Genomic DNA, 22,974 nt, shown 5'->3' with positions numbered 1-22,974 from the left:
CATATAAGTTGTATCAGTATTTATGATATCGGTAGCTCATGGTTAGCATTCGGTTATTTTCCCTTCTTTAATCGTTTTACTAAACTATCGAACAAAATTAAAAAAAAAAACATTCAAAATTTTTCTAGTGTGGTATTGCTGCCTGAACTTGAAAAAAATGTGTCGATGTTCATTACTTCTTGGTGGGAAAAGCAATATGAAGTGAAGTGTGTGTGATCTCAAAAAAGTGATCTGGAAAAGCTGCTTCGTAGTAAGCGTGTGTTCAGTGATGAAGATGCCGACCGTCGAACCGGTCTTGTAGTTGCTGGTGGCACAAAAATGATCATGGCGGCGATCCCTGCAGACACTGTGATTGTCAACCACGGTCCTGTCCAGCGTCTGAGCGTCCGAAACATCATGCTCTAAATGACACCGTGTCGCAGACTGCGTGCTGTTCACAGGTATCGCAGCTAACGTTAAAATACACGCTGGAAACGCAACAGCACAATGAAGATACGTTGTGTCGGTACGTGAATTTCGAGTGTAATTAGAGATTACTCATAAAACCCGCTTTTTTTCTGGTAACATGCGACAACCTGCTATATATGACTCTGGTGTATGGTGGTGTAATGGTAGACTGAGCTCCGTTTGCAACCCAGCGTATGCCAACCGGACGACCCAATGTGTGATATGCTGAAAGTGATTCCATCATGACTTGTGGTTTGCGTTCGTAGTGTGTGAGCTGTGTCTGTGTGTGTGTGTGTGTGTGTGTGTGTGTGTTTTTTTTTTTGTAGTTCACTCCGACAGTTTTCAAACGAGCAGAGCCACATCAAACCGCGTAGCTACACGAATCCTTTCGCTTGAATTGCGTGTGGAAGTGTGCATCTTAAAATTGCACTTAGTGCACATGTGAGCAAAGTGTAACGGAGCTCGGGAATAAAAACGGCAAAGCTACACATCATGCTGCCGAGAGTTCGTACGTTCGCGCGTCCTTTCATCCCTAGTGACGCATTAACACGACAGCCACTAACCGAACAGAAGACATCGGCCGACTGTGCTGCGAAAGGATGCAAATAAATGAAAAGATGAATAATAAATGAGACAACACCACCGCGAAGAATGAATGACCGCGTAATGGCGGCCGTACGGTGTACAGCACAATCCCTGTGGTAGCGACTTGCCACTGCTGTTGCGAAGGAAAATGAAGCGCGCAGTTGGGCGAATTGTTGTACGAAGGCGAGGAAGCGCTGCCTCTTTTAATGGTGTAAAAGAGCAAAATGTGGTGGTTGCCAATGAAGCTAAAGAACGGTTATTGTTTTCGGTGACGGCCCGCATATGAAAAAGCGAAAGGCCTCTGTATGATATGGTGCAAGGTGGAAAATGAATGCATCCAAAATGCGTTGTACCGCGCGTCATAGAGCTTTTTTGTGGCCGTATTTAGTGACAAAGAAGCAGCTAGATGTGCATCGAAACCAGAGCGCAAGGTGAATCTCGCATTTCGTCACGGGGTTTTGTCACACAGCGCAGTTAGAACCTCTCGATGGTCCTACCATCATTTTCGCGAAGCTACCGGATGCCATTGTGTTAATGTGTCGAATGTTTTAAAAGTGAACAGTTTACGAAAATCGTGTGGAAACGTGTAAAAACGCTATTTCTTATCTGATACCACGAAACACGATTGATTTCACAAATTGTGCTACCGTCGAGTGATGCAACAATGTTAAATGGTAATTGTGGATTGCCCTTGAACAAATGCAATCGAAAAGAAGTGGAAGTGAAGCTAAATTGATCAACAAAAGTTTAAAGAGGTACAACACCCTTCGTGTTGTGCACGATCATTTGTGCTTGTGAGTGAGAAATAAAAAAAGAAAGTGAATGCATGTTATCCCAAATCAGTGGAGTGCTCTCAATCAGTGATCCAATGGTGCTGTAATGTAGTTTTATGTTGTCGTGATAATCACATGTTCGGTTCGGTGATGCGATTGAGCTGCGCGCAATTAAGAGCAAGAAAGTGTTGTTATTAATTCATCGTCAATCGTTATGCAATAATCGTTGTTAGGAAAAGTTTGTGCTCAATTTATAAGATAAGCGGGTAGAAGCTGAAGAATCGCTGTTTACCGTCTTTATTTTATTCAATATTCTCGAATCCTTCGTACCGCATCCTAGAATCATTCCTTAACATCCAATCGTTACTACAATCGAGGGCTAGGTTGTACAATATTCGTAGAGGAATACGCAATGTATAGAATTAATCTTACTCTTCAGAAGGTTCCTGAGACTGATATCCGAAAAACAGGAACAGCACGTTGAACGCTCGATAAGCTCTAATACATTCTGAAAGGTCTTGATGCGTTGTTCAAAGGTAACATATGAGCAGTAAGCTTAAGTATTATGTTTTTTCTTGTTTATTTTCATGACCACCAATCATCGTGTCTACGTTTTGCTTGAACGTTCCTCTTAAATCATTATGCTTCTCTCTTTCTCCTTCTCTCTCTCTCCCTCTATAATGTTACGCTAAACGCTAAATTTAGGCTGATATTACTGAAGCAAATTCCAAAATCTACTAAAACACAATTTTACTGGCCCATTAAAAAAAAGTAAATTGAAAAGTAGAAGAAACAAAAAATCCTACAAGCTTCACATTATTAGCCTACATTGTACAGTCGAATCTTGCTGACTTACCGTCCCCACGTAACCATTATCCAAAAAGAAAGAGAGACACAAGCATAGGGATTTTTCACGACCGGAAATGGGGCTGTGGGTGGTCGATTCGACCGCAGCCTTACTGTTGGCAATAGTCGCCACACTTTTCCTACTGGCTGAGGTGCCGCAGATTGTGCTAGCATCACGTAAGTACTTGCATTTAATTTGCCTTAGCAATAGTATTATCGTCACAAAGAAACGCAATCGAAGTAAATGTGAAAAGAGTTCGTGGAAACGGCGAATCAATCGTAATGTTGATGAGAGCTACACGCTTGGCGGCGAAACTACGACGACGCAAAGATTGATGATTGTTTATTTGGAAGTAGAATGTAGTGTTTCGAATTCGGTTCTCGGCGCAAATACGTAAGTGCATATTTTGATGGTCCTAACGATAGGCCAAGTTGGTGCAGAATAGTTCAGTTTTACATCAAGTACAAAAACGAACCGTTGAGCAGTGGAATCATTTTACTCACTTTGTTCATAAATAATTTTAAACTGTAAAGTCTTCCCTCCGCAATATGCCCATATCGTGTGAAGTCGTGCCGTCTTTTGCTCTTCGAATGACAACATCCATTTTAATTGGATATATATCATTGAAACTCATATTTTACCAGATGTCGCTTCAACGTTGCGCACATCGCAATCGTCGCTTTCCACGGGGTGTTGTGCGCTCGCGGTCCGCAAGGTTGGCGGCTGCTGCATGCACAAAACGGAAAGAAAATGCCCCAAAAAGGGACCTTGTTATGGTGGTGGATGAAAAGAAAACATGTATTAAATTATTTATCCGGGTAAATGGCAGAATCAAACCGAAATGCATGATAGTTGTCGAGCTTCGAACTTTTTTTTTCTTCTTCTTTGTTTCACCTTCAGCGTGTGTTTGTATTTTATGATACTGCGGCAGCAGTCTTGTGCTTGTTTTGCAACGTAAAAAAGATAAATTAAAAACAAAAAGCGTGGTAACAGCTGCACGCGGCTATCGACAGAATTTGTTCATATGTGCATTTGATGCATGTGCTTCGAACGATTCATATTTATATGTGTATCGCCATAACGTCACTTATATCCGGTGCTACCGGTACCGGAACGTATCGACGTACGGTACGGAGGATAAACAGAGGCAGAACAAATCGAACATAAAAAGCATGGTACCCAAACTGATCGAGCGCGTTCGACAACTGCCGGTTTGCACCGATGCTTCGTGTCAGTTCAGATCTATTTCGCTGCATCACAGAATCGATGAAAATTTCATCTATTTGAAAATACTTTTAACGCTTACAGACAATGCAATGGAAAATGGGCATTTGAAGCGGAGCTGTAGTAACTGGGAGCGGCATTATTTTGGAATATGTACCAATATCTGCAGCCTCCGGACCGACCTGCTCATGATTGGTTGTCACTTTGCATCCATTTTCGGTTTGCATACGAAATCTTGGTACTGTTGGACAAAATGAATCTATTGACGGTGAGGGGAAATGGATGTTCGTGATGGATATTATTTATGAATTCCTATTGACAGTAGCTGTTCAAATATTTATGCAAACGGTTAAATCATTGATAGCTTCCCGCGCTGCTGCTTGTGAAGAATAGAGTGCCGAACGTTACCATACCCATGCTCTCATACGTGTGTCTGTGTGTGTGCACGTGATTTTCTCTTCTGCCACACATTGTGCAAAAAGCGCAGTCGAATATATCGGGCATGTGTGAATGTTGAAAATTGATTTACATAGCATTAGCAATTACAATTAGCAGCGGATGGAATGAATGGGCCGCTAACACCGTCGTCAGTTTCCTACCCTTAGCAGTCCTAACGGTTTCTCGCTCTTTATCACATCACATCCTTGGCTTCGCTTAGGTACAAAGCGTTAGCTTTGTGGAATAGGAATTATTGGTCTCATTTTCATGCCCTGATCCACCAGGCAGCCGTACCACCGCGCGAGTACGTCCTTCCGGGTTAGTTTGATTGCGATCGGCTGTATTTGTTCCGCCCTGTTACGTTCCGTTTCATGCTACCATCCGATTGCCAGCGGGCAAATGTCACTCGGTGGGCATCATCGAAAGGAGTAAAATATTGATTAGTTCATTGAGTCAGAAGTTTCACCGACGCGAGCAATCCTGCTGGATAGCTTTGGTTCTCCGCACCGGAGGAAGGCCCTATCAACCGACCCTAATCAAGATGGGCACGGAGTAATCAATATCCTATTCAACTTTCCGCATTGGCTATTTCAAGGCGATGTAAAACAGAGGTGGAAGAAACACAGGGTGAAGGGCAGGTTTGCAACGGTAGACATCTGCAGGCGGAAGACTTTTCAACAGGGCATGACGATGAGCCGCTCTATCATTGCCATTATTGCAAGCAACTTCAATGCGTTGAAGTTTTACCTGTGTGTGGATCGTCTAGCTTGGGGCATGGTGTGCCATGTTTAAAATGCCGGCTCTACTATCCAGGCACTGCACTCAGAAACCGCTCGTAAGCAATATGCCAACTTGAAATACGTCCTTCTTGAACACCGCGAGGCTTTGCTTGTAAATAAAGTGCTTCCAGGCTATAATTCAAAACAATTACCAAGCGCTCGGAAGAAATTAATAAAAAAGCATTGTTTACGGTTTCAAATTAACATACCGCCAAAGTGTTAGTATGGTGACAGTTATTGTAGGGCTCGGGGTCTGTAACGACGAATGTTGGACGTTGGGTTGGATTTGGTCGAAGAAATTATGCCGTTAGATCCCTTAACCGTCTTTGTTTTTGAAACGAGGTTGAATGTTTGGCGTTTCCAATGAATCGGAATGCTCTTTCGGTAAACGTTTAACATTACTGTGTTATCAATCAGTGCATTGTCCTCCATTGTGTTCGTCTGTTTGGAAAAGTTTTCATTTACGCACAAAATTAAGAATTATTTACGTGAGCAGCAGATTGTCCTGAGGACCTTGTCTCAAAAGTTGGACTACATTTGCAAAAGTTATGGCAAGTTGCGCCAACAAATCAGTAGTTAGCTGGAAATTATTATTTATGCTGCAAATTTGAACAGGCAGCATAAGCATAGCAAAACTGTGCCTTTCCAGGAAGAGGCAATGGCCAGGGCACTAACTAAATCAGCCCATGAGTCAATGCAATAATGGTGGTTGTTTTGGAACAGCCAATGTTGTTTGTCAAAATGGCAGTGTTCGCGCTCACGCTATGGCGTATTATGGTGTCTTGCGTCGAAAAGAGGCAAGAGAATAGGTTAAAGATTTCGTCGATTGGAGGACTGGGATTTGTGCTAAATAGGAAGAAACCATACCATATGTGCCACTCTCATGTTGCTAGAACGGGTCGTGTTGTTGTACGAACACATGCATTTTTGCATGAACATGCTCATAGTGGGGTGTTTTACCGTCCATGGTGGAAGAGTTTGTAGTTTCACGGCATATTCAAAGTCTTGGCCTTTCAGAATTCTTCCTGTGTGACCATTGGCATCGAGTAAGGCATATTTGCGATGAATTAAGGGACCACAAGTCGGCATCCCAGCAATGGCAAAACAACAACCGCTTACTTTGCATCATGATGAAGTGCCCCCGCAACTGTTGACCACTCACCATACACACACACACACACACACACACACACACACACACACACACACACACACACACACACACACACACACACACACACACACACACACACACACACACACACACACACACACACACACACACACACACACACACACACACACACACACACACACACACACACACACACACACACACACACACACACACACACACACACACACACACACACACACACACACACACACACACACACACACACACACACACACACACACACACACACACACACACACACACACACACACACACACACACACACACACACACACACACACACACACACACACACACACACACACACACACACACACACACACACACACACACAAACCCAAGGAATGGGTTGAACACATTTTTTATCCACCCGTGAACCGAAAAGACGAATTTCAAAGCATTTTCGTCCTCGCATGTGTTGTACCCTATCCTTTCCCTTCTCTATGTAGGAAGGAAGTGGAAAATTTCCAAACAACCAACTACATTTCCAAACAACCAACTACACCAGCCCATCATAATCATCATGCATATGTTAGCATAACGGACCGTTTCCCGTTGACCCCCGGGAATTCGATCGAGATTGTGCCCGGCAATTACCTAAAGACGACGACGACGACGACGCTGCCGAGGTCGGGAGCGATGATGAATGGCAAGAGTTGTCCCACGGCTTGGAGTAGTGTTCTGGTGAGGGGATCAGGCACGTACTGTAGGTGGAATTTATTCAACGCTGCAGTGACCCAGTGCTTATGGCGGGAACTCGCTTACGGCGGGCGCAAACGAAATGAAGAATGGGCTCGCCAGTTGCTTAGTTTATAGCTTTGCTCAGTTTTGAAGGTAAACTAAGCAATAAAACGTCGGCGAGTGAAATATGAATCGGTTAAGCATGGAAATAAAAGACTTTAAAGTTAGTTCCCGAAGTCGTAAAGTATCTATCATAAGGGCACTTGATGGGAGACTTCCTTTTTGGGCATGATTTTCTGGAGTTCAGTAGAAATGAAACTGTTTAGAGAAATACTTATCACTCAACAATGATGTGTGTGATTCACATGCAGTAAAAATAATAATGTGGCCACAATTTGTAGTGGAACTACTTTTTTCGAATACATTCATATTCATGCAATTCGGCCTTAGATGGCGTATTAAGAATTAATCTTCTATTTAGCCATTTAACTCGGGTTGCACCAAAAATGGATCTAATGCGTTGCTGTTATTCGTTTTCTGCTTCTTGGTCTAATGGCCTGTTAGGTCACACCATTGCCATCGAATGGTTTACTAGAGTAGTTGATAGAACCCGATAGAATAGTCAGTCCTCGCTACGGGAGAACGATCCGGATGGGATTTGAACCCCGATCCTGCCGTGTGATGACAGGCACTGCTATCGCCTCGACCACCGGTTCGCTTGCTACTATAATTGATCCTATTTCTTGTCAGGTGCTCGTCGATGGCAGGATGACAATCAAGATAAAATAAATTATTCCACCTTGATAAGAAAAGTTGTTGGCGCAATTGTGATGATTCATTTTTGACAAATTTATTTTTGGTTGTGCCTTCTGCTGTTCACTGTGCCTCATGATTCATCTCGTTTCGGGAAGCTTTAAAAAAAAAAGTCTTTTGACAGCTTTATGAAAACGCGTACACTGTACTGTGCTGGTGAACCCGATTCCAGCTGGGACATGTCGCATACTCTACCGTGTAGTCTGTTTTCTTTGCACTCTTTGGCTCTGCGAAATACCATCAAAAATTGCTTGCTAACGTTCACGAGAAGACAGGCATGACGGGCGTCTTCATTAAGAAGTCTGCCTTTGCTGCTGGCCACGGTGGGTGTTTGTGGTCTGATTTTTGCTCCGCTTTGTGTTGAAGATGTACTTTTCAGGATTGGCATTTTTTTTTTTGCACCACCATCATGCTTCGTTCTAGAATTTCGTTCAGATCAAGCTGACGAGCCTGACTGTGCACTTTCGGATTTGTCTTAAATCGAAACAGCAGAACAAAACCAAAAGTAACAAAGTGAGTTTGTGTGCTGGTGCTTCATTCCACTCTTTTCCTACGTATGTCCTGTTTTAGCAGCACCACGGCACGGAGTAATGTTACATGTCGTGAAAAAATAGGTGTGTTTTTTTTGGTGTGCGAACGTTTTTACTGGGCCGGCAAATGTTTTGTAATGTTTCGCCGAATGCCACTCGTTTATTTATGGTGGGCAAAATTTTGTGCAATTTGTCCTTCCTCCCGTAATGGCAGTCATCTACTGATGAGAGGTGTACAGCGGTTGCCCTGACTTGTTCCCGACATGTTTCGTATCGAGATGCAAACCAAGTATATCCACGTGTCACTTGTCCCCTGGATCCGTACAATTCTCGTATTTTCACCAGAAACGCCGCCGTCGGTTTGGTTGGATTTGTTTGTCTCGGGTTTTGGTTTGTTCCGGCTAGTTGCCGTTTGGCTTGTGACTTTTGCCTTCATCATCATTGAATTCATCACCGTGGTAGTGGTAGCTTTTGAGCCTCACAGCGAAGGTGGCTCACATCAACCCACGAGGATAGACCGTTATACGGGTAGATACATAGTCGCAATCTGTTACATAATTTAGTGTGGTAACGCGAAGTCGCTAAAGGATGAGAGCTTTTGCGGCGAAGTGAATTTGCTCGCTCGACCCTTGTCCTGCTTTGTACTGGCGCTCGATTGTTTATACTGGTGGCGTGAGTCGCGATTCGCTATGCAAACCACCCCGTCGTCGCCCTCTAGCTTGAGTGAGCGACGATTACCACCGCCGTAATAGTGTCACTCCGTAGGAGGAAATGATGACGCCTTCGCTTGCACACGGCGCTTGTCGATCTGAGGAATGAAGTGACATCAAGCAGAAAGGCACTCCCGTACCCTTGCTCTGTTGAGCTATGCTATTTCCTCGTTTCCTTTTTCCTGCAACCTTTGGATAGTTGGCCGATTGCAGGCGGAAAGAAGCTGATGGTTAAGAGGGCAGATTGTCCGAGAGTGTATATTTCAGTCATGTGGCAGCGATGGTTACTCAGAGATAAACGAGTGATCTTTGTGAATAAATTAGTATCCTCTCTTACAGCTCTAGCTACTTATCAGGTGCGCTACATATGACATTCTTTTGCAAAACTGTGCGTAAAGGGTTGAATGGTATAAAAAAGCAGCAAAAATCATTGTGGTGTGGTAGAGTGTAAGTGAGTGTTTCCATGTATTTCCGCTTCATGTACTCCGCTACAACTGCTTGCATCTGTATGCCATCAGGACTAAAATATGCAATGGTTTCATTCCGCATCCGTTGATAAACAGCACACACACACATTTCCTTTACCCAGTGACTACTTCTGTTTAGAGTGGTGCAGTATTTGTCTGTGTGCACCTAAATATGTTTGCATATGCATAAAGACAATGTTTTCATCCACCGCATGTTTTGAACGCAAATATGAATAGCATATCATTTATGAGTACTTATTTAATGCTATTGGTTTGTCCGTTTAAGCTAGTAGAGTGAACACAGTAGAAGTTTGTAAAATCGACACTATTCCCTTTAAAAACTCTGAATTTGATTGAAGCTGAAAGAATGTTATTTGCTTATTGTTTGTATTTGAACTTTCTACAAATACTGTCAAGAATGTTTTTAAGTTTCATTATATTAGGTGCGCAAATAAATAATGGCCGTTTTTTCATAAGTTTATTTTTACTTCTAGAATTTTTATTTGTAGAAATTGGGTCAAGCAAAGTATTGGCCATTATTATTTATTACTTTCATCCACCTTTCGGCTAAATCGCGGATTCATTTTCGGAAAAATGATACGTTTTTTGACGCAATCCAGGCATCCAACTAATTCTGGATCTGTTCATAGGAGGAGAACTGCTGGTCATCCAATCCATGTGCCATGGATCGGAACAGATGGAAATTCGATGAATACGGCGGGTGCGGTAAAACATCCTATTTGTGGGTATTAAGGTAGTTTTTCACAGGTTGCGCAACATGTGGCCGAGCTTTGCCATGCAGCAGAATAATTTTGTCTTGACGTGATGAGTATTGTGGCCGTTTTTCACGCAGTGCTCGGCTTAAACTCGTCAATTGTATCCGGGAACGTTCACCAGTGATTGTTTCTCCCGGTTTCAAAAGTTCGTAGTAGATGACACCGAGCAGGTCCCACCGAATACTCAGCATAACTTTCGAGCTATGGATGTTCGGCCGAGCTAATGATGCTGGGGTATGACCGGGGGATCCCTATGATTTTTTGCGCTTAAGATTGCTGAACAAAGTCCACTTCTCATCTCTCGTCATCTTCTGTACAGGAACCCCATTCTGTTGTGCCGCTAGACCAGCTATTCATACATGAAGAGTTCAATGTCCCGCGGCTTCAACTCGTGTGGTATCCATTTGCCCTCCTTCTGTATCATGCCTAACGCGTTCAGCCGTGATGATATGGCCTGATGAGTGCCACCAAGCATGACTGCAAGCTCTTCTTGCGTTTGGCAGTGCTTTTCCTTCAGTAAAGCCGTCAATTCTTCGTTGGAAGGCGTTTTGGGCCTTCCTTCACGTTGAGCATTCTCCGCGGCGAAATTACCGCTTCGATAGCGTCGAAACCAATCTCGACACCTTGTTTCGTAAAGAGCAGCATCGCCGTAAACACTCGAAAGTTCGCGATGCGCTTCGGCTGACGTTTTATTTGTTCGAAACAAAAACAGCAACACCTCCCGCATATGGCGCCTATCCGGCACAAAATCAGACATTTTCAAGAACTAGGAACTCTTACTCGCACGAAATAATCACTAATCTGTTTATACAGTTTCAATATGTCATTCCCGAACTTGATTTATGACGTTTGTGAACGTCAAAATCGCGCCTAAGTCCACAGGGGCCCCATCGATTTCAAAACAGTCATTATTTATTTGTGGACCTGATACAAGTTTTTTCTCTTCTTCTTGGCGTAACGACCTTCTAAGGTCACGCTTGCGAGGGTTGGATGTTTGTTCCTCACTTTGGAAGAGCGATCCGTATGGGTCTTGAGCCCCGATCCTGTCGTTTGAAGACCCGCGCCGTAGTCGCCGCTCCATCTTGTCACCCTAAGTTGATATAATCGTCTGATTTAAATATTCTTAATAATTGTTTATATTTTCAAAGCAACTGTATGATAGCAATACGTTCTGGTATGGCCGTTCTACCAGAATATAAAAAAAGCAATTGAATGATTCGAAATGGACAATATGCTCTGTTGGTAACTTATTTATAAAAGTCGCCGATGGAAAATGAATTTTCCTGTTTTTTGTTTTTTAAACTCATAAACTTATATATAAATGAAGCATGATTCGAAAGCACATCATGCCTTTCTGTAATCTGTACCACTTCATCGCGCAAGTAGCTACCACGCAACCAGCGACAGAAGTGTTTTTCACTTTACCGACACAAGTAAAACAGCAGAACCCAGTAAAACGAAGCGTATCTCGGGAACTGCGCTACTCCTTGGTTGTGAGAAGTTTTCCGTTACACAACAAATTTGTTTCGTAATTTGCGTCCATAAAATGAGGCATGTTGTTGCTTTCGACAGTACCATCATCATGCACAAGAACATTATCATTGGCGTGATTGGTGGTAAGTGAAAAGTTTCCGTGCTCAAGAAACGATAAAACAATTGTAGTTAGTGGCTCTTGACGAAATAAAATATCCCTCCATTATTTTCTTCGCAACTCTGTTGTGAAGTGTTTGGACCATTGTACGAAAGCTGTTGTGAAAAGAAACTAGCCAACAATTTTTCAAAGTACCTGTGCCAAAATGTATGTTTATTGTTCGTTGTTTCCAAACATTGCTGATAAGTTAGGCAGCTATTTTATTTGTCTTTAATTTTTTTCAAGGAAGCACATACTTTGTTATCGATTGGAATGAACTTTAAAAAATATCAGAAAATTATTTTCAATGCTAGCCACAATATCTTTGGAAATAGTTTTTGTTGTGTAGGGTTGCTGCTGCAGCATTGTATTTATTCAACCAATAGTCCTTTGTTTTGTCTTTACAATGCTGTGGTAAGTACGTGCGTGTGCAGGCAGTAGCCAAATTTACTTGCAGCTTTCCTTTATATTACAACGTATGGATATGGTTTTTCCGAATCCGCTGTAAAGCATGATCGGTAGGCATATCATTGAGTTCGGCAGTACCGGGTAGGTTAGGTATCCTTTTGTTCCACGGTTGTTCCGTTCAACTATCGTTGCCTTGGTCCTGTCTCTTCTCATGAGAATAGTAATTCACATCAGTTTGTGAGTTTTCCGCTTTCCAACGGAAACGCCAAATATTGCCACCAAAATGGGTAGAGCGGGTGGATTGGTGGATAAATGGAAAGTACGTGAGAAAATTGGTAAATGATCCCAGAGTGCAATGCTTTTGCACCCACCGTGGGTTGCAAATCTTTTGTTTGGGTTCAGTTCGAATTGCACTCACTGCAAAGCGCTAGACCAAGGGAGTAAGTCACCTTATTGTTGTTTTTGCTTAGGTTTAGGCACCGTTTACCGCAAAACGAAACACCCCCCATTCCAGTGAAAGGATGCAACCAGCAACGCTGTTTGCTGGCTTCAGTGAGGTTTTGGAAACGTATGCAGTAACCGTTATTGGTGAGCGAGTACAACAGCGTTCGCAACATGGTAAGCGTAATTGCAAACCGCCACGTATAGGTGCTGCGATGGAGCTCCGATAAATTTGGTGTTTGTCCGGGCACAAGCAAGTGGAAGCAATGGTCGAACCGTAAAGTTTTCTGTAAGCAACCGCACGTTGTTGCCATAATTCGATCCATTTAGAAATAATTCCTAAACACACCTATACGTAATTTCAAACTCAAACAGTTGTAAGCTACGTACCGTTCATTTCCTGATTAAAAAGGTTCTTTTTTTTCGCTCTTGCTTCGTTGATTTCAAGAAATTTCGTAACAATATATGCTTTGTTGCATTTTGCTATATTGAGCCTTGGATTTCCAAAGTATCTAATGTTTGATTGAATAACGCAGGGTTCATAGTGCGCATGGAATTGATTATCTTCGCTTGAAATTCATATTTCATGTTTCCTTTTCTAACACGCAATTAAATCAAATCCTAACCCTTTTCGTGCCATTGTGAGATGCTGAAATTATCATTGTAAAAGTTTACAACTTCGAACAACAACTTACTATCCCTGGAACCTGAAATATATATATATATATATGCAGAGCAAACGAAAAGTTTGAATAGGCTTGTAAATTTGTTGGCAATTTTGTTGAATGTAAGATCATTTTTCGTGTAAGCGTCATCGGAAAGATTTGGCGGTTCCGGTCCTCTTTGAATGGTTTTTAATAATTTGAATTTATCGTTCTTCCCGTTTGTTGATTGTGTTTGGTTGAAAGCAGCGCAAGAGCCGGGTGCAAAATTGTGAAACGGAAAGCCAGAATTTCCTTCATCCAACGAAAACTCGTGACTAGAATCCATAACTGCCTCCGACAGTCATGCCGCTAGGGTACGACCTCAGTTGCGCTAGCCTGAGCGTGTGCTTGAGGGTTCGACGGAGATTGGTGGATGATGGCTGAAGCACGTTGATCCAACAGGATACATTGTCTGAAATGTTACCCTGTACAGCTTGTGCAAAAGGGAAACCTACTCAAGATTCAAAAAAGAGCATCCCTGTAAAGTGCCCCAGACGTGGTATAGGGTGAAGGCTTACCGTTGTCTAGCTTTGTATGGGACGCAAGCTCGCAGTACATGGTTTGCTCAAATGCGGCATCTTCAAAGCGGGAGTCTTTCTCCTTTAGCATCATCATCATCGTTCGTTTTATAATACATACTCAACGTTTGCCTGTGCTGTATACCCAGACAAGCATCATTTTGTCTTTTTTTTTTGTCGAGAACTGATCGTTGCTAATAAATCTGGTCAATGTGCGGTAGCTTTTATCCGCTAGTTCTTAACCACCTACCCGTGGTGGTGGGGGTTTCCCTCTTCAAACATTTATCCTTTCGGCATGACAAACGAGCCAGGCTTGAGCAAATCCATCGAAAAGCGAGACAGAGGAGATCAGGTTGGCATATTTGACTTGGAAAGAATATCTTATGAACAGCTTGAGAAGACACGATAATAATATAAATAAAATGATATTTTATTCCTCCACTGCGAACATTGTACTACATTGTTTCACGCGATACAGATTGGGGATGTGAGCATCATGTTTTAACTACTGACAGATGTTCTTCTTCTTGGCTTAAGGACCTTCTAGGTCACGCCGGCCATCGAATGGCTTACTAGACTCTCTGATACCACGTAGTTGAATAGTAAATTCTACGAGGGGACGATCCAAATAGGATTTGAACCCCGACTGTTTCCGTTTGAAGACCGTCACTTTTGGACAAATTAATTTTTTCCTTGTACAATAACCAGTCCGTATCGAAGATAAATAATTTCTTCTAAATTTTACTCAGTGTTGTTCTGCTTATAAATAAGTGCGTATAAACACTTTATGTGTTATCCGTTTAAACAACAAACACTACATATAAGTAGTTAAAATTGTTAATACACAATAATACCTCTGTAATGAGGGTAGCTAATCGTCTAGCGTACGTCACACAATTAAATGTTCATCAATCAATCAGGTTGGTTAATCACTCAGGCATCAATTATATGCTTTACGTTAGCACAACTAAAACCACACACCGTAGTAATAACAATCCATAATAGTTCTTCCTTTCTTGAATAGTTAAATTACAAAATTTATACACGTATGTATTGATGTTACTGATTCCTTCTATGTTGTGTAAAAAATTTATAGTTCGATAAATATTCAGCATGTACATGATATGCTGAATATCTTCAGTGCTATATTAACAAAATGTACGTACATTGCCATCAACGTTTGGAACGTTCCCTCGTAGGCAAATCAATCAATTAAATACACTCGTGAAGTGTTAGTCTTTGTGACTAATGTTAAGCATGAGACCAATAATGTCGCGTATCTTATCTTATCTGACAGCTAACATACCCTGGTAACAGTACCTTTGAACTGAGGATCTGAAACATAGGATCGTTGATGTGTGAAATTATATATTATTTCCCACGTCTGGCACTGTAAATGATAAAACTAGCCGATAGTGAGAAGGTTGTTTGCGTTCGCAATTTTGCGTAAACCCGAAAAGTAGGGCTAATGGTGTGGATGTTACATGAAAAATGGCATAATAACTACTGTTATGGCATATCATTAGTTACTCCAATCACAATTAGCTGTCGTACCGTGACCACCGTCACCATGCAATCGTCAGTCATTGAAAACGACGACGACGACGACGACGATTCTGTTCGTAGCTGTTTATTAAAGAAATGTGATGGCGCTCCCCAAGGGATTATAGAGTTCGGAACGAAGAAGTGGAAGGGGGGAGGGGGGGGGGGGAGCTACACAGTTTCAAGTTAAGCAAAAGGCTTCCGCCAAATTCAGCCTTGTGCGGTAGCCTCCGCAAAGAATACATGAATGAGCGGGAAGCAATACTCAGAGCACTGATTGATGGCCTACTATTTATAATCCCCGTTTGGGAGCATGGTGTCACTAGAGCCGTCAGTGTTGTAAAGGATATAGTGACTTGCGACTACTTCTACTACAGTCGCTGAAACTAACATTAGCATATACGTCGCAGACTGTGGGTAAGCTTGCGCCACGGTGTAAGTCAGGCTTTGCAATAGACTGGAACTGCTGGAACGATTTGCTGGCTGGTCCCATTTTCTTGAGCACTTGTTCAGACACATTTGGCGTAACGCGCACAGTCATTCTAATCGGGAAGCTACTGGTGTATATATATTTTTATTCCGGCTGTTGTTGGTTGATTTCAATTTGCCGCCACATTCTTAAAGAGCATTTTGTCACAGACTATGGCGATGCCACGGTGTACATTTTTGTTTCCCTTTTTCGAGCCTCTTGTCCGGACGTCAAGAGTCGATCAACGTGTATGCTTACTGTTGTTGCTTTTCAAGTGTTGCAGATGCTCGTTTTATTCGATACTGTGTGTTCAATCTGATATATTATTACGTTGGCGACTATTTCGCATCAACGGTAACGGTGGGCAAATGGTGTAAAATTACAATCATTAGCCGAATATGAATTGTTTCTCAACACTTGGTCACTACCCCCTGCCCAAAAAGCAATAATCCGGTAGCAGGAAGCCAACGGCGCATTTGATATGGTTACATACCAACGGACTATTAATTGGTTTGGCGACAGTTTTGTGAAGGTTGGACAGCGGCAGCAGTAATACGAATAACACGCTTTTATTGCTGTAAGATGGTGTATATCCTAACTCCAACGCTGTAGCATTACACCGGATGTAATTACGCTTCAGTCCGCCTTCTTCCTTTGCTTGTTCCCTGCAGACGTCTTCCACTGACGTGGTACAATAATGGCTGGAAGAAGTTTTTGTGAAACTTTTGCTGTATTTGCTTCGCAACACGACAAAGGCGTCTTCTATTTAATGAACTGAATCGTAAGACTACGCAACATTTCGTGTTTGACAGATGTTTCGTCACAAAATGACTCCCTAGCTCGCAGCATTGCGGAGAGTGTAACCATTTGCGAAACTTTTCAAACTCTGCCAGACGTCCATTTCCAAGAGAGTGCCCTTTAATGTAGTCTGTTGTTTGATAGGACACACTTGCTTCACCTTGTGCAGAACCGTTCGCTTGATAGTTTGCAGGGACATTCCTCGGAACGCAAGTGTATGGGCGTTTGAAACATCTCGTCAACTTTTCCGTAGCCAGGTAGCGGAAGCCACCGCAAACAGGGTGGAACTTTCTTTGATCTTTCGCACTGAGAAATGTCTAAAATGCCAACGCATCTAAGACGTTCACGACAGGAAGAGCAGTTTGGTAGAATGCATTGATCATTCATCCCTTGATATGAATACGTATGCATTTAAAATAGCATTTATTGTGCATCTTGTATAAAATATTGATACAACGATCCGATCCGAAAATGTTTGAGTGTTGATGTATGCATAAAATTTACGTAAGCATTAAAAGCATTCGGTCACATTTCCTGGCACCGGAATGGATCAAATGCCATTATTTAATTCGACCGTCAGATATGCATTTTTTAACAATATCAATGCTAGGTTTTCTTAAAAACCGCTTAGTCGAACTGAGCAATAGAATTGCGCCATGCTAAGGTGGAATTTCGTGGTCGCCTTTCTAGGCAGCCTATGATTTTTTTTACCATTCACAACATTCTGGTCGACAAATTCAGCATGCAGAGATAGACGCACTTGTATGTGTAGGTGTGCAAAGCACGAAAATCGGCAGAATAGTTTTCACGAATCCCTCCGGTACTGAATTATTAATTCGTTCTAAAGGATTGAAGCGAAAGAAGACAGCTAAGATGTACGGGTATGCTCTATCGTCAGCTTTCGACCGTACCTAGCCAAAATCCGCTAAGCTATTCGGCAAGAACGAACGAAGGTTTCGTGTTTTCCTGTGAATTCGGATCATTAGTCATGATACATTAAACCGAAAAGGATAAGAAATGACTTTCTTTGCTGAACAGTAGTCGAGAGCATTTTCGAGTCTTGCCCAGAATACCGGAAATCGGTTGGCTGCCGGTTTGGTTTTGCCGGAAAGGGTTTGCGCAGTGCTGTTTGTGTGTTTGTGTGTCACGCTTGACAAATTGAGCAGTGAAGGGGAGAAAGCTTTAACGCCCGCTCGACACCAGACACGGGTAACAGCAGTTTTGCCAATGATCGCTCTAATTTCTTATCTCAAATTCCCAAGCGACTCTTTATAGCCTTTTTCTTTTTAAAAGGGGTTAAATTTTCGGGGGCCTCTGCTTGACGATTTTCTTCACCGTTGAAGCAAGGACACGTTTCGATGGATACTAATTGAATCGTTTTTCGGATCATGTGGCCATACATTTTCGTACTGATGGTAATTTCCTGGCTTTTCCGTCAATTCTTTAATGGTTAATTGGAACGGAAATAGTTATAAAACGATTTTCAGCTTGAAGACTTTAGAGAAACAGTGTTTTAATTCGTTTTTTATGCCGCCTAAAAATGCGTCAAATATATTTCTATCACTTTTTTCGATTTTTGTAAGAATGGTTTGAGATAATTGTTCAAATTGAAAATTATTCAAACAGCTTTCAGTTAAGATGATCAGCAACATCTTTCAAACAGTGTCGCTTTCAACGCGCTTCCTGTTCGTAATAATAATCGCACCAGTATTCATCGTGTGCTGACTTCATCTAACAACGAACTAATGATGTAAGTATTTTGCCACAGCAACAGGATCAATATCCCGTGAAGAATTTTCTTCGTCCTTTTGACACCTCCAGGGATGCGCTACGACAGTAACTCCCGCACGCACGTTCGAGTCCCGTGCCAGTTCCGGGTTCGATATCTGTCAATCATCGAGTGGATGATGAAGAAGTAGTGATTCGTCGTAGTAGTTTTGGTTTTCCCGAGTTTGAGAATCGTGTAAATGTGATCGGCATACCGGGAAGGAAGTTTCGTTGGCATGGGGGATATAATACGAGCCACTTCACTAAGAAATGCTTCAAATTTCATTGGCACACGACGATGGATGTTTCCTGCAGTGGCAAAGCAAGCCAGAGGCTCGTACCACCAACAGGAAAATGCAATACCGTAGCATTAGCACTAGACCGAAAAAGGCTGGGGCGAAAGCAGCAGAGGACGCTTTACACATGACGATCATAATCTCCTTGCGGAACGTGATGTGCTGAAATGTGGTCTGGCAGCTTTCAGCTCTCAGCTCCCTTTCACTCGAAGAGGGATCCACACTCCACAATCTTCTCCTTTGCCCTGCCTCTGTTCCAGCTATCCGGAAAGTGGCTGCAAAAAGGATATTGCCATTTTTGTGGATCCATCATGTCGAACAAAAGCGAACGTTATTAGTATGCTGCTGTCATTGATATACGATAAGCTGTGTATTAGTGGCTTGACTAGTGGCCCGGGTAACAGGTAGGCTACACATTTCCGCTTGATTAATCTGAAACGTTCGTTAACCTTCGAGTAAATTGTCAAAATTATTCGGACTATTTCATGTAACCGATAACAGCAGGACGAGTGAACGGTGCCAATCTGGGTATAATTTCTTTTGTTACCATCACGTACATCCAGTTCGACGAACCACTTCAACAGTATGGGTCGAATAGGTTCATCCGTTGTGCAGTGGGAAATAGTAGAACGATAAAACAGGGACGAACACAACGTTTTTTTTTTTTGTTGCTAAGGACCCGAAAAGAAAAGATTAAGCAATAAATTTCAACCAAGTGATATGGTTTGAGAAATTTTTACGATGATATGATACATTGTTGTACTTCCAAATGTTTCGATAAAGCACAATAAGGTACAACAAAAACTACATAAATAACATTATAATCGTTATTGTTATCAAATCAAAGCTCATCGTTAGATCTTTGCTTTATGGCTTTTATTTTTCATGGAACAAAATTTCTTTCTAAACTAAAACCTAACGAAATGTGTAACAAGTATGTGTTGTTGAGTGGCGTTCGTGTCTTTTACATTTTCATTTCTTGTACCGCCTAAAATTGCTGTACTGATAATCAATGTAAGTATCTCAGTAAGTTGTTAAACCGTGATATAATTTTGTAAATCAAAATAGAAAAATACATTTCAGAAAGCCATTTACTGGTTTTTTTTTCCATTCACCCTGCACCTTGTGTGCTCGGTTGATTTATTGAAACAATTTTTCATGACACCGGAAGGTGTTAATTTCAAATATTGTATGCCTTCGTCGGCGCTCCCTCATTCTGACTGCGTACAAGAACTCATCCAACAACATACTGACACAGGGAGGCGAAAGTGAATATATCTTCAGGGTTCATTTTTTTTTTTTCTAGCCATTCTTCCGTTGCCTTGGAAAGTAGATCGAAGAATCGAAGCCTTTGTTTGACGTTTGGTGAAAAATTTATCGAATACAGCGGTATCCGGTAACGGTAAGGGTTTGGTGGTACGACAACCAAGAATATCTTTTTTTTCTTCTTCTTAACACCGACTCCATCCCGAAGGAGCGTTGAACGATCCGGCAACATGCTGACTACACCATATGACGCGTAGTATTGGATGAAAAATCGAATAGAATTACTGTCACAATCAATATTTTGCCTCCGCCGAACGAATGATGGGCCGTTTTCTTGGTTTTGTGCAGCTTTCTGATATTGGGATTGTTTGGAACTTAGCCCACACGGTGGTGTAGCTGGTTCTGGTCCGCACGGTGAAGTATGAGGCGTAGAATGCGAGGTACGATAGATTGGGATAGAACCGCTTGCTACGTACGCTTCTACAATTTGTGTGAAAATATTTTACCCATGTAAAGCGGCGATTGCGTTACCATTCAGTGAGGCTTCACTTCATTCTCATCTCCTATTTTTTTGTTGTTGTTATCCTAAAACTGCTGAAAAAGGTGCTTAAATTGACAAACAAGAGAGTGTTGCCCACCTTTCCGTTTCGCTTATTGCCCAAGCCTCAGCGATGAAAGTTTTTCGGTGTGCGGGGAAAACGCTCTTAAAATTAGAACACAGCAAATTGGATATCGTATCGTAGCCGGATAGCGTACCGTGTCGTATGAGATAGGTTTTTCATTTTTTTTTGGGACCGCTGATGGAGCAGACTGGAAGCCATGGAATGATTGGATCAAAACTGCCGCGCGTATCGTCATCTCATCGGTTTTCTAAAATATCAAGCTTCGCTGCATTGGCTTCAGTAAGCTGGTTTGAGGTACGAAGATTGAAAGCAGAACCGGTTTGTGGAAATTGGAAGGATTTAGCACGAAAATGGTAGGGTTGCTTTATCCAATGCTCGCGCTCCACCCGCCCTGACGCTTTTATTGGTACGCTGACGCCACTGTTCGGTTGTCGAGCACGTTGAATCAAACGTCCGCTACACCAGCACGAACCTATGCATCGCAGCTCGTTTTCGATCAATGAAAGTTTGATTCAATTTAGGCATTTTACCACACGGTTGTAAACCGCTGTGTTATGGCATGAAAACCTGAGGTGTGTTCCTTGTGACAGAAGTCAAACGTGCTGCGGAGACGGTTAAACACTTTGGGTTAACAATATAATAAAGGGAAAGAAACTTCAATGTACTGCCGAATTTCGCTCACAATAAACGCGAGTATGTGATATCGTGTCATTCATCATTCATTTGTTTTAAACCGTTTTTATTTTGTATTTTTTCTTTAGTTTTTTTGAGCATGTTGCTTTTGTTTCGCTTCAACTGCAAAACTACTTCACGCGAGACATGTTTGCTGAGCTTTTTGATGCTTTTACTATATAATTTTGTTTTATCTTGAATTCTCTTTGAACTTTCGATATTTAATGCCTCTTTTTTCTATGGCTTTCTTTATTTTTGCTTATGTTTTCGTATTCTTCTATTTCTCACGCACGCTCTTTACGATTATCTTGTCCTTTGTACTAGGATAAAGCGATTGTACTAGGCTTTCAAAAGTTTTTGATATTGTGAGCGTTTAGAGTATTTGTTCCCTCAAATATTTAGAAATGTATGTAATTTACTCAAATTTAAAAGATATGTGTAGAATTTTGACTGAATGGCACCTCGTTGGAACGCTATAAGCCGCTTCTGTTTACTTTATCTTTTTTAACTCTGTTGTTTACGTTACCAATTTGAACACACGAGTTCGCACATATTGGATTAATATGTGTTATTGTGTATCGCTTCAACGATTTATTTTTTTTGTAGTTTCACTTTTTTTTGTACAAATAATATTTCAAATTTGATGCGGTAAAATTTCATCGGAAACGTATTCCATAGCTGTGGGATTGAAAATAATCCCACTGCTGTCAAAACTAATATCAATAATTCCGGAGTGTGTGCTCAAGTATTCAATCTTGCATAGGAATAGTATGAACTTAGTTCCTGGAGCATCTTTTCTCGCAATACCGGCGCACGTTGCGCAGTAGAGATAGGCGATGCTGGACGTTCTGTCATGCTCTTTATTTTTCCTCTCAGCCTTTGCATGTCATGATGCTTCAAAAATATTTTTCATCCCAGAGCCACGTGGACGTAAATCATACCACAAAAAACGCCCGTTCTGCCCCAGTCTCGTGCCTCGAGACGATGGTTTAGGAAAATTCACATGACAATAGCTGACGATAGAAGCCAGGATGCCGGTACTCGAGTTGATTGTGATTGTAGTTGGTGTTCTCGTATTTGGACAGTTTTGCTCACCGGAATGATTCTTTCGCGGTTCTTGCGTGATGCGGCGTGAAATTTTGCGTCCTTAACCGCTTTCGCTTCGGCCGAACTAGGATACTGTGCAGGAAAGCTGCTCGGACGCCTAGCATACTTTAGGCAGTTTGTTTTTGTCTATCGCTGCAGTCGGTACGGTCGGTTGAACGTTCGTTTAGTATAGTTCTGTTTTCGAAAGCGGTCGAGATTTATCTCTTGTGCCGAGTTTAACGAGCGATGCAAACGCATTGCAAAAATTCTTTTTTTGTAGCTTCAGCGAGTGAGCAATATCCTATTATGGTTATCTTTTTTTCTTCTTTCGTGTTTGCCACATTTTTCGACGCCTGCAGCGATGCCGATTTTGTTGTATTTGCAACAAACTGAATCGATAGCAATTAGAAAATGTCTGCGGAAACTCACCAAAACAACAGTGGCATACTAAGCTGCTCAGAAATAGGTTAGCTTTACGTTCGCAGC

The 22,974-nt window shown here is 41.9% G+C and overlaps 1 protein-coding gene across 1 annotated transcript in view; it reads left to right on the top strand.

The window, feature by feature from the left end:
• The first annotated feature begins 2,704 nt into the window (after nucleotides 1–2,704).
• LOC126565768 (tyrosine-protein phosphatase Lar) overlaps nucleotides 2,705–22,974 on the top strand; it is a 117,096-nt gene continuing 96,826 nt past the window's right edge. Inside the window, exon 1 of the mRNA XM_050222976.1 lies at nucleotides 2,705–2,828. Within this exon, the coding sequence (XP_050078933.1) occupies nucleotides 2,729–2,828 (100 nt within the window). The 5' untranslated portion in view covers nucleotides 2,705–2,728. The remainder of the gene's footprint in view (nucleotides 2,829–22,974) is intronic.

The sequence above is a fragment of the Anopheles maculipalpis genome, chromosome 3RL (assembly GCF_943734695.1).
Source record: "Anopheles maculipalpis chromosome 3RL, idAnoMacuDA_375_x, whole genome shotgun sequence".
Classification (NCBI taxonomy): Eukaryota; Metazoa; Arthropoda; class Insecta; order Diptera; family Culicidae; genus Anopheles; species Anopheles maculipalpis.
The sequence above is the reverse complement of the archived record's forward strand: the minus strand, read 5'-3'. Positions and strand labels throughout refer to the sequence as shown.